The following is a 13,006-nucleotide window of genomic DNA, read 5'->3' as shown; positions in this document are numbered from 1 at the left end:
CTGTCTGATGGTGGGCTGACGTTCTGTTTGTTTTAAAATAAACTTCTATTAAAGCAGTATTAAACAGTGATGAACACTTTATTAATCAAATGCAAATGAAAAGAACATAGGTAAGCTGTAATTAAGTTTTCTGTTATCACTCTCTGTATGTCATTTGACTTCTGGTTTCAAGTGGAAGGAACAATAATGCTCACCCCTGCTTCCCGTTTTTAGGTTAGAAAAATCATCTCTAGAATGCCTGTTAATACATACCACAAAGTAAATCTTGTCCTAGAGAAACCAGCTTAGTTCTCTGATGATGTGAGATTATTTTTAATTAAAATGTTTTCAGTGTTCAATCTCTATCACTTGAATTCTTTCTTTTCCCCAGTGAAAAGGAGTTCATTGACCTCTTAAACTCCATGAAGACAATTTCTCTTCAGGTCAAGTGATATTGTGCTGAGAACTGAGTAAAGGAGATGGAGAATATTTTAGTATTCTTACTCACAACATAAGTCAACCGAGGATAATTACAGTCTTTTATTTCTGTGGATCTTTATCCACATGCTCATGTGAGCAGTGGAAGTGCGTGTGTGTAGGAGGAATATTTATGATGAAAAAAGGTGATGATTAGTCTAAGGCATAGGAGTTCATTTTTAGTGTAGATAGTAGCGGAAGCTCCACTGTTCATTTGATCATCTCACTTGTACAATCTTTCTGGCAGATTCATTAATGTATAATGAAAATATGGGAAAGGTTTGCAGTCTTCATCATAATACTACTCTAATAACAGCTGATAGGGAAGTAGGTTTATTTCTCATATGTTTCAGTAAAAACATCGTGGTTCTATCAAAGTACATCAGTTGATATTTGGTATTGATTTCTTCTGCTGTCCTTCCAGCTTGCAGTTTTCAACTTCGCCTATGCTACTGATATAACTCAGTTTCGACAGCTCCACCTAGATGACGTCCGCAGGTCTTTTTTCTTTGTATCCTTTTGCTGGTTGCTGCTTTCCAGGGAGAATATGGGTTTGTTTCAAAAGGCCCCGCCATCAAAATTTGTAGCCTGGTAGCCACTGGAAACAAGCTGGTGAAGATGATTTGTTGCTCAAAAGGCAATGGTCTTGTACAGTGTGTCTTTTGATAAAGTAGTAAAAAACTCAGTACAAACTGCGCTGTTTCGGAATCTGCCTCCTTGGTCACTTTGAAAACTTTGGTCTCTCTTGACCATTGCAGTTGAGGTAAACTTTATTCTTAGGAGTCCTGCTTTCAGTTTGGTTTTGGTTTATTACATTTTGGCAGGCATTGGCCATATCCAGGCAGATGAAAAGGAAAGTTCTTGCAGACTCTTAGTGAAACGTGTTCCCAGAATCTGGCCTAGAATTATTTATATCACACGTGGTTTCTGCTGTTAGAAATTATATGGGCTTGGGAGGGAAGAGCTGTTTGTTCACTAACAGAGCAGTTATTTTGCATTACTGTAACTGAAACTACAGCTGATTTTTTTTTTTTTCCTGATACTTTACAGACTTGATAAGGTTGTCGTTTTTCTCTTCCATTGTGGGACTGTGGTTAAGTGAAAGGTATTTGGCAGTAAGGGTGATGGGTGTGCAAGTGGGAGAGAAATTATAAGCCAGTCTAGAACATATGGGTTTCTAGTGCATCATAGCTGCAGATGGGGAGGGAGTTGTCTCAGTAGTGGCTCACACAAAAATAGGCCTTATAGTTTGTGGAATAACCAAATCTGAGAGGGTGGACCACAGTCGGAGAGTCTATGCTGTTGGAATTTGGGACAACGCTCTTGGATATTGGGAACCTGCAGCAGAGGAAGTGTGACAGATACCTCATTAAGAAAAGACAGTTCATCACTAAGGAAGGAGGTAAAACAATTTGCTAGGTGTTGAACATTTGCTTTTGCTTTAGAGTGTACCTGAAAAGCAGCTGAGACACCTTGCAGTAAATTTATCAATTTCATTTGCTATTTTGCTATTTTAACAAAAAATAAGCTAACTTTTATTAAGGCTTCTACTGTCTGCCAGATGCTAAAAAGTAGCCAAAACAAAAATCATACAATCCAATTGTATTTTTTAAAGTTCCGGCTACTTTAATCTAACACTTGAATGTAGTACTAATTTAATCTCATCTTAATCTAAAACAGGTGAATGTATTTTGTTCACCTCCTGAAAAAATACACAATTTGCAGGTCTCCTTCGCAGAGACCAGGAATGATACACACCTGCTCAAAAGATGTCCTGGCTTTTTTAATGTAGATGCTGTTTAAGATTTAGAAGAGAAACCTTTTCTACTAGAGCAGTCACATTGCAACTATGACCCTGTGAGCTGTATTTCTTGTCTCAAGGTGCCTAAATAGGGCCCAACAGTCAGCATGTGCTGAGGGACCTTATAGCCTGCTCTTCCAGAAGAAGATTCAGATTGCTTATGCTTAGCATTTTGATTAGACCTATGTGCTACTAGTATTTTTTTTTGTTTTATTGCAGAACTGTTGTTCTTATAACTGGCAGGACTGTGCTATGCTGTTAAGACTGCTGTGTTACTAAACTTGAAATGATGTGATACTCTTGGGAAGCATAATTTCTTTAGTTATGCTGACCTAATCCTTCAAAAATATTGCATGCAGAATTCCAATGATTCTTCTGAACAGTTGGGAGCAAATTGTTTATGCAGAGACTTAAATGATCCGGTGCAGAAGCTCTAACAGGAGTGGAGGGACCAGAGGGAGCTCTGGCAACAGCAGCCATTGTCACTTATTAACCCTCTGCCTGATGAAAAAAAGCAGTTAAAAACCATTCTTCAACTGAAGACATGTGAGCTATAATGCGCCTCAATGTGCTCAGGAGGGAGAAAAATGTCTTTCGTGGGCTCATATAGCAGCAAGTGTTGTACCTAGATGAAAAGGGTAGGGTTTATAAAAAAACTTACAGCTATACAGATACTACTGGAGTCATCCTCCCTCCTTCTCTCAAGTAAGAAAAAAAACCTGTGAGTCCCATGTGGCAATGGATAGACTCAGCATAACTTTTGGAAAACAAAACTATGGGGGGTATAGCATAGGAACCTTTCGTCTTGTTTCACAGCCAACTACCTCTTCTGTGGTCGGTTCCTTAATAAAGCCATCTCTTTTGCTGTGCAGTGCACATGCATATGTCATTGCTTTCTGCAAAAGCATGTGTGTTTGAATGCATAGCTGGGATTGCGGTCCAGGGATGTTCCTGTCTTGCTAGGTAGGGGCCCAGAAAAAATAAGCTGCAGCTTTCTGTCAGGGGCCTCAAGACAGGCTCTAAAATCTTACCCAGGCAGTCCCTGTATTTTAAAATTGATAGTCATTTGTGAAATCTTGGGTAGAGCTAGACAATACTTTGGATTTCTTAATGCAGATAAAGCTGTAGTACTGGGTCACCTTCTTGTAGTTTCATGATAGGATTTTGAAAGTAAATTGGAATGAAGGGGGGAAAATGCTGGTTTTGTTTTGCTGCAACCATTTTTGTGGTGTATTTTCCTTAAATACATCTAGGTTTTCTTCATAGTGACGGCTTTTTTTGGCACCGGAAACATAGCTTCTATTAACAGGTAAATTTTATTCATTGATTTGAGACACAGGGTACAAAAATTTCTTCCTGTAGTTGACATACTAAATATAAATTTGGTTAGCAAAATCGGGGCCGCAGAATTAAAGCAGTTGTCAGTGGAATAACGATAACAATTTATTTCATTTCTGCTCTCTGTAACACGTTGCCTGAGAGCCTGAGATTGTTGGTTACGAGGTCATCTCAATTTCCATTAGAAGTTATTGGCAGCGTGAGCAGAGAGAGCTCGGCTGCTCACCAATAGCATGGTGCCTCAAAAGACACAAGCAGAGAAAAATTGTAGAGAAAGAAAAGTGAGGTCAGCTGTCCTGGCTAATTTAATATTTGAGCAAGAGAAGAGAAAGTTTGAAGCCTTGTTTAAAAATGTATACAGGCACAGTGTGTTACAGGAGTAACGAAATACTCGTTTTTTTTTAATGGAAAATGCCATTTCAAGGGTATGTTGTAATGTCTTTTTCATGTTTCTCTAGTTTTGATCCTGCTTCTGTCTATTGTTTCTTGACTGTGTTCAGTCCCTTCATGATGGGAGGCTTGCTTGTGCTAAAGGTTAGTAATTTTCTCTTAGTGACATTTTCTCAAAGAACTGTTTAATAAGCAACATATCACATACAGGGTTGCTGTTTGCAATATACAAAAACATACATGTGTATTTGAGCTTCATTAGCCTTCTTAACCATGTGCGAAGCTTTCAGCCTTTGTAGTGTAGTGATGGATCCTCCTGTTTCCTAAAAGAGAGAAGCTAAAGTGCATGGAAGTATAATTTAACTGCATTAGATTGCTTTATTGTATTAAAATGGTAATTTTAAATATTGAAAATACTTAAATTATTATAAAAATTATGTTTTCCCTATAGTATAATATCTACAGAAACATTGAGGGATATATGTATTTTTTATTAGCTCTGTCTACATTACATTAAGTACAGGCTTTGAATGCTCTACTGATTAGGTTGTCATTTTACATTTAATATTATTTTTTGTATTCTTAATAGTCTATCAAAGATTGGATTGCACTTGTTGTTTGCAGGCAAGGCATGGGAGCTCTTTTCTAATATTTGAATAAGGGATCAGCTGGAGGGGTAAAGAGGCCGACAGGAAGGGAGACATGGGATTTATGGGTTATTGCTAAAACAAGCAGTATTTCCTGCCTCTGCCTTTCTGCTGCTTCTGTCCCAGAGAAAGCAGACTTAAGTTACAGGCATACTGCCTGTTATACTGCAGGACATAAGTCAATAATGCAAACCTTCTGGATGCAAGAGAACAGGTTATAGCAATGCATTTACACTACTAATTTAAGGATTACAAGTCAACTTTGAAAAGAGCAAAAGGCAACATTCATGTTTCTAACTTGTTTGTTTGTATTGTTCTTATTTTACTGTTTCCATTTCCTTGGCTTGGCTTTGGAGGGGCAGTGTGATCCTCGCCTTACTGAATATATTCTATATTCAGATTTTTTTGTGGTTGAGATGGGATTGTCCTATTACACTTGGAGCTCTGCACCCTGTCAAATGAGATATTGGATCTGAATAGCTCTGTCTTCTAGCCTTGTTGAAGTATTTATCACTAGTTCTAAAATGGGTAAATGAAGTGAGGATCATTAATGTGTTTTAATTATAGTTTTCCATATTACCTCATGGCTTATTTCACTGCAGTTCAGCTATGACCATGGAAGGGGGTTTTTATTCATTTACTAAAAGTGCTTCCTGCAAAATTAGTTTCTACCCTTTCTTGCCAATGTTTTATTTTTGTGCCATACACATTCTGTCATAATTTCAAAAGCAGAAAAATGTTTCCACAACCTGCCAGGTTGTTTTGTAAATATGGCTGTTAACCAAAATGTAGCTTGTGTGTTAAACAGGTTGTAATCCCGTTTGTTCTGGTATCATGTGCTTTCGAAGCTATTCAAGTCACAACACAACTGTCTTCCAAGAGGTACAGTAAATGCTATATTTCTGCATTAGAAAGGGTTTCTAGTCTGTTTCACAAGAATTCAAATTGTCAAATCTTAATCTAAATTTAATATATAAAAAAAAAAATGTAGATCACATCATTACTTTTATTTGTTATTATGGTTTGGGATTTTGTTCAGTGATTTTGCAAGCTCAGGAATTCTTTTCTTAGTGATAAATGAGTATAAATGAAAGTGTTGGCCCTGTCTGAAACAATCAGATATTTAATATTCTTTGTTGACAATTCACAGAAGGAGCACTTTTCCCCAGTAATGTAGAAAAATGAGCAGAATTCAAAGTCTGATTTTTGTTTTCTGTTGCATCTCTGCCCATAGGACAGTATTTTAAAAATAACCCGTTTATAATGTAATCAATTTATAGCTTTGTAGCACTGACCTCATCACAAATAGGATTTTAAAAAAAAGAAGGCTACGTGCACATCCATTGCAGTTCAGTGCTTCCCAGGTGCATTCAGTATTACATGTTTTTTGCAGTAGGACTAGATGGCTGCCAGTCCTGTCTCCATCTTTAAAGACTTTTCAGAGAGAACATGGGATGGATGCCCAGCCTCACAGAGTGCTGTATCCAGACTTGAACTACCCTCACTCTTTTCACTGTCTCAAGTTTTTATTTTTTTTACTGTTATCCCTCCCTGCCCCTTTCAGTGCACCCAGTGCACATGACTGAACCCTACGCTCATCATGTGGGATTACGAATGGTGCTGAGACAGAGGAGGTCCCTGTCAACCACGTGGTTCTGAGTTTGTCACCATGGGATGTTGTGTGGGTTTGACTGAAAGTCTCACTGGACAGTGGCAGGGGGACTGCAGTGTCCTGTATATTCTCAGCTGAGCAGAAGGAAGCTGCCCTGACTCTGTGTGATGCCCTCTGCCTTCCTGTTTATTATCATCCTGCCTGTACCCAGCCTGTTGTCCCCTTTTACAATGCCACCCAGTACAAAAGGAAGACCCAGGGAACTAGAGGCCAGATCACCTCTGTGCCCAGCAATATCATGGAACAGATCCTCCTGGAAACTATACTATGGCACACGGAAAATAAGGTGGTGATCAGTGACAGCCAACGTGGCTTCACTAAAAGCAAATAGCGTCTGACAAATTTGGTGGCCTTCTGTGGTAGCATTAAAGCATTGGTGGATACAGGAAGAGCAACTGACATCATCTACTTGGGCTTGTGCAAAGCATTTGATGCTGTCCTGCACAACATCCTTGTCTCTAAATTGGAGAGACATGGATTTGGTGGATTGACCACTCGGTGGATAAGGAATTGGCTGGATGGTCACACTCAAAGAGTTGCGGTCAACAGCTCAACGTCCAAGTGGAAGCCAATCATAAATGGAGTTCCTTTTGGGTCGGTATTGGGACCAGTGCTGGGGAGACCTTATAGCAGCCTTCCGGTATGTAAAGGGGGCCTACAGAAGAGACGGGGAGGGACTCTTTATCAGGGAGTGTAGCAATAGGACGAGGGGTGATGTTTTTAAACTGAATGAGGGGAGATGTAGATTAGATATTAGGAAGAAATTCTTTACTCTGAGAGTGGTGAGGCACTGGAACAGGTTGACCAGGGAAGTTGTGGAGGCCCCATCCCTGGACGTGTTCAAGGCCAGGCTGGATGGAGGTTTGAGCAATCTGGTCTAGTGGGAGGTGCCCCTGCCCATGGCAAGGGGTTTGGAACTAGATGATCTTCAAGGTCCCTTCCAACCCAAACCATTCTATGATACTATGGCAGCCTGAAATCTGCCTTCTTGTTGGAGAGGAAGCGCAAGGCTCACCATCCCTTTTACCTTCTCTGCCTTAGCTGTGCGTACAGCATACGTGGGCTGTTCTTGCACGCCCAAGGAAGGATATTTGTCCTCCTCACTAAGGCTTATACAGAAGCAGGGCTCATGGAGGAATTGAGACTAGCTAGCAATTTACATTTCTAGGGCTCAGGCATCATAAAGGTCAGCATTTCTTAACTTGCTAATGCTTGCCTTGGCAGCACCAATGATATTGCAAGCTTTTATGAAATGTGCATCTGAGTGTGTGAGAGGGGAAAACGATATCAACTTCTGAAATCAGGTGACATGAATACGTCTGTGCTGCTTTACGGGGCTGTGGATTGTAACTCCAGCTGGTATTTGTGCCAGCTTCATTTAGCTGTGCTCAGGTAACGACAGCAGTGATACTGCCACAGTGTCAGCCTGGGAACAAGGCAGAAACCACAAGATGTGGCCAGGATCCCTGGAGAGGTGGCGCCCTGATTGTCAGCGCGTCCTGAAGTCTGTGCCGCACTCTTTATTGCTCTTGCTACCCCTGCTAGATAAATTAAGCCATCACAGGGGACAATCTTGTCTCTGTGGTATATAAACATGCCCTGAAATTAGTGTTGTCCTTCTGTTGTGAAAGGCTTCCTGCCATCCAGAAGGGCAAAAAGTAGATTTTTCCGATTTGGACAAATTGCTCCTGAACTTCCTGTTTACAGATTAAAGATAATTTTTTTTGCTGTTCATGGGGAATGTTCTGTCAGAGTATGTTCTTGGAACTCGCCTGTGAAAACAGCCCTCTAGCTGAGTGCCTCCTAGGCACTACAAGATTGCGACATCCTATCTGAGCCATAGGTGAGTGGAGGGGAAGCCTTTCAGTGCATCTGAGATACAGTGTGTTCGTTGCATCCTGATTTACTGATGAAGCACAGCTGACGTAGGCTCTATCAGAAACTTCCTCATCAGGAGGCATTGGTATGGATGTCCCCTCAGTACATGCTCGTGCAATGCTGCAGCATTTCGCAAAAAAGCTTCATGAATTTATGATGGTAGTACTGATAAATTAACTATACTCTAGTTAAAGACTTCTCTGTTAATGGGTCGGCTATTTGCAACATTGCTTTAGTGTCATTAACTTAGAAACTAGTTTTAACCAGTTATAGCAATTGCTTTCATGTAATTTAGGATTTACATAGTTTAATGAAAGGAAGATTAGGTTAATGGGGGAAAAAATAGCTCTGCGCGCTCCCTTCTGGTTCCTTTTACTGGCTGAGCCTATTTTCCTTAAGTAACTCCTGCCTGACAGAGAGGCCCATGGGTTTGGGAGCTTGCCACCAAAATGCTGGGCATTCCCAGACAAGCTTATGGGCACCCAGGGATCTGGAAAGGGGGTGAGCACCTCCTTTAGCAGCCTCCTCCCCAGCAGGGTGGTTGTCAGGATAGGACCGATCGGCTCAGGTATCTGTCTGTCTATACCAAACAGCTTTGCTCGCTCCTGAGTCCAGCTTGAAACGTCTAAATCAGCTTTATTTGGCCTAACCAGCATATGAGCTTTCTGCATGAGGAACGGGCAGGCGCTGTTTGTAAGATGCTCTTGTTCGCCAGTAAATGAATTGTGTTGGGTTTCTCTGTTGCAAGATTGAAACTCTGTTAATGTGAAATGTCTTTTTCAAGCAGGGTGGGATTACAAATGCCAGATGTTCTAGCCATATATTTTATCTGTTTTCTAATAAATTGAAATGTATGTGAGTGATTGAAAGGCAAGTGCAAAAAATTGTATCTTGTTTTAATTCCTTTATGAGGGTTTTAATAAGCTATGTAACATCTGTGGCCATGAATAAAGGTTGATGGTCTAGTTCCTTTTTTTTTTTTTTTTTCCTTTGCAGCCTTTTCCTCATTGTTCTTGTGATTTCAGATATTATGGCTTTGGTAAGTTGTTGTTGCATGTTCTATTCAAATAAGATCAAGAAGCAGAGCGCTGTCCTAACTCCGTCTAGAGAGATCTGAATTTGTTTCAGACTTCAAAGTTTTTGTAACTAGGGCAGTGAATTGGATTGAAATCCTAGCATAATTTAGATATAAAACTCCTCCAATCACAGCTCTTTGAATTTCATGTAATTAATGCTTCTGAAGAAGCAATATTCTCATAATAATAAGAGACAAAAATGAAGGAATAAGTTACCGTTCTGAGTTTTTCATGTGCTTTCCAGTGAAATTCTTAGGAAGAATTTAAATAAGAATATTTGGTTTAGTTGTGTGCAGGGTTTCGTTAATTTTTTCAGGAATTTTGAACCTTTTACTCACCCCACCTTCCTTTCAAAAAGAGAAGAAAAGAAGAAATGCATGACCCACCAGCTAGAGTTGTCGGATGTAGGAGATCAGCAATACTCAAAAAAACACTTCATAGCATTTTCTAACAGCTTATTACAAAGGACATCTTCAGAAAGCCTGCCTACACAAACCAAGCTAGCTAAAACGACCCAAAGCTGAACAATACCCCAACATAATTTTTACAGATTAAAAGTATGGTTTTGTTGCCCCTTCAAACTGTCTTCAACCCAGCAGGCAGTACCTTGGGGTATCATAAGGTAAACAGAAACCCTTCCAAAGCAGCAGGTAGAGCTGGTGTTCTTACTTCATACCCGCTGTTTGAGTTTCCTCCCTTTGGAGTAAGCATTCCAGATGTGATTTCCTTGGACAGTGTGATCTGTGGATCTCACCTGATAGCAAAAACAGTGAGTGAAAAACCAAATAATGACTAATGTGTCTGTAGAGTGAGAAATTGATAAGGTATAGTTTTGTGCAGTTTCAAATAAATCTGTTTGACTAATCTGATTTTTACAACTTCCACAGGAAAATGATTAAAATACCAGTAAACCACACTCATAGCATTTCACTAATAAAATCAGTCTAACTAGACCAAAAGAAGAGTTACTGTTGTGTAGCAAGCCCCAGTATATCCAGGTCTTATATCTCACATATTCTCCTATTTTGGTTTAACTATTTTAAAACAATTAGCAAATATGTATTTGGAGTACAAAATAAAATATTACCAAAGAGGTTTGAGATGCAGGAGCTGTGTGTTTATTAAGAAATGAGAAAGTTGGCAGGAAAAAAAAAAGAACTAGTTTGTGGTCTTGAATCAATGTGGCCACCAGCTAGAATTTGGTGGATTCACTAATAGGCAAGTGCTGTCTTCTCCCAGCGCTATTCCCATTTTACAGGTGGGAAACTACCAGAGCTGCCCAAAGAAATTTGTGACAGAATTCCATGAAAATAAATATGCAGCCTTCTCTTTGGCACTAGGTGTTATTTGGGATCCCATTATTTCAAACAATCATGTGTCTTGAATTTTCTTATTGAAGAACTTCTCTGCTGGTAATCTTCTGTTTCTTGCAAGCCCAGTGTGACAGAACTTAGTCCATTTTTAGCTGCTTGTGTTTGATACCATGTTAAATCTATTTTTGGCTCCTGAACTTTTCTTTGCTTTGGTCCAAATGAGCATTCCTGAAAAGGTCTTGCCCTTGTTCTACTTGAAGAATTAGAAACTTGGAGTAAACAGCCTGAAAACATGGTTTTTAATTTTGTGTTTCAAATTGTGCAATGTTGATGTACTAATCAAAGTCGTTTTTATTTCCCAGCATTTTTTCTTTTTGGTTAAAGATTATGGAAGCTGGCTGGATATTGGAACAAGGTACAGTATTTTTTTTGCCTCCATTGCATTTTTAAAAGGCTCGTAGGTTAATATTGTTGTTTATCTACTCAGAATTCTTGTAATTTTTTCCAATTATTCTGCTTAATCAAATGCTTCAGTGATGTTCCCTGTACTTAAAATGTATTTGCATACATGTGTGCACACGTATATCCCGGGCTAAAACCTGTGTCTTAAAAATCTGTGCCAGAGCAACATGAAGTAATGAATCTAATACAGCAAGAAAAACAGTTAGTAGGATTTGTTTGATTTCTGAAGAACAGAACCCAAAAATATTTTAAGTACTGTTTTGCATTTTAATTGTAATCACTGTTAAAATACTAATTTATAAAAATTGTTAATTATCTTGAATCTACTTAAGCTTCCATATACAATCCCCTATGAATTAATGAACCTTGTGCAAATATCTTGGTGGCTACCAAGACCCATGTATTTATCCTCCCCCTAGTTGGGGAAGAGTAAATTTGTAGCATTTAAACATAGAAATCAAAGCTAAAATGAGATAATTTATTTTACATCATGAGTTGTACTAGCCTCCACAGCATACATCATGGGCTGGGTTTTCAACTGTGCGGTCTTATTTGTGAATAGTCCAGAAATAACAAATACGAGGAATACGTATTTCAGATCTGTGTTCCCTGAGTTGTGGAAATAGATAATATGCTCTAATAAACTCAGTAGGGAATGTGTTGTTAATAATCCAGCCAATCTGGTCACTTGACATTGTTATTTAAACAGAAGTTGAATAGTGACCCATTGTTAATATTCTGTTTAGTCTACCTCTACTCTGTGCTTTGCTGAGCCCCGATGTTTCCTCCAGCGCATGCATGTGTGCACGCACACGTGCGCACGTATCCTGCCTGTTTTCTCTGGAGGTTAAAATTCCAGCTTGTGGCTACCTTTTGAAGGTTCTTAAGGGAGGAGATACAGTTAGATCAAATAGTGGAAACAATGCTTTAACGTCACGCTTTCTTGCTATGATCATTTTGTGGTAAATCAGATGGCGTCACCCTTTGGTTTGAATTCCTACGCAGATCAGTAAGGATGTTAGAGACCTCAGAAAAGCTCTGTTCTGCTGGGCAAGAAGCTTTCTAGTTGGGAGTTAGCAAGCAAAAATATTAATTGTTACAAGTATCCAAAACCTTCCTGTCTGATTTACGGTCTTCATTGCATAGAGATTTGTAACAGTGATAGATTGTTGGATGCATTTCAGCTGGAAGTTTGCCTTATGTTGAAGAGTTTAGGGGAGCTCATTACACACAACTGTAATTTTGCCTCTCCACGTGTGTGTTTTGAGCACTGAAGAAAGCACTGAAAATGTCTTTTCAAAAGAGTAATTTGTGATTAATTTTTAACATGGTAATGCATAATGCTCAGGCAGCCTTAAATTTGTCATTATTTCACTTCTGAGTGTTTGACTTTGCCACCTACGTTATTTTATTGTAGTTTCTTTATATATATTTTCTATGTATGTGCATATATGCACATAAGATAAAAATGACTAGGTTGCGTAAGAAAAGAGATGAAGCCACAGGCACAGAGCTGAAGTGGTCCTTCTTTTATTACCTAGCATGAGCAATATTTTGGCACCTGACCCGTCTCCTCTGAGCAGATTTCTAACGTGTGATCCTCAGGCCTTGGCAAAATTAGCAGGCAACAGCAGAAGATAACTTTTTTTTTTTTTTTTTTTTTTTTTTGCTTATTCCTGAAAGGGAAGATGAGCTTCGTGGGGTTTTGGGCAATTCCCAAAACCAGTGGGAGAGAGGTACTAACGTGGCTCTTTCCTGTCCTCCTATCGCAACTGCAGTGACAGCTCTGTGGCATTCCCATTGCAGTGTTTTCTGTTGTTGCTCTGACAGCAAGGTCTGAAAATATCCCATCTCAGTTGACATTTTAGGTGTTGCCAAAATTTTCCCGAGAAGGCTGAGTCAGTTAAGGAAATTGTAGTTCTTTTTTTCCCAACTGTTTGTATCTCAACAAAACCTGTGCAGGATTTCATGGA

General features: G+C 39.3%; 1 protein-coding gene across 2 annotated transcripts in view; it reads left to right on the top strand.

The window, feature by feature from the left end:
* Positions 1-13,006, top strand: part of PIGN (phosphatidylinositol glycan anchor biosynthesis class N) — a 99,356-nt gene that overhangs the window by 80,584 nt on the left and 5,766 nt on the right. Inside the window, exons 22-27 of one of the 2 annotated variants that reach the window (XM_074146242.1) lie at positions 881-967; positions 3,511-3,566; positions 4,054-4,129; positions 5,441-5,514; positions 9,179-9,221; positions 10,934-10,986. In XM_074146242.1, the coding sequence (XP_074002343.1) occupies positions 881-967; positions 3,511-3,566; positions 4,054-4,129; positions 5,441-5,514; positions 9,179-9,221; positions 10,934-10,986 (389 nt within the window). The remainder of the gene's footprint in view (positions 1-880; positions 968-3,510; positions 3,567-4,053; positions 4,130-5,440; positions 5,515-9,178; positions 9,222-10,933; positions 10,987-13,006) is intronic. The other variant, XM_074146243.1, reaches the window with a different exon arrangement.

Source organism: Numenius arquata, chromosome 4, assembly GCF_964106895.1.
Source record: "Numenius arquata chromosome 4, bNumArq3.hap1.1, whole genome shotgun sequence".
Taxonomy (NCBI): Eukaryota; Metazoa; Chordata; class Aves; order Charadriiformes; family Scolopacidae; genus Numenius; species Numenius arquata.
This window is presented reverse-complemented; position numbering and strand designations above follow the sequence as displayed.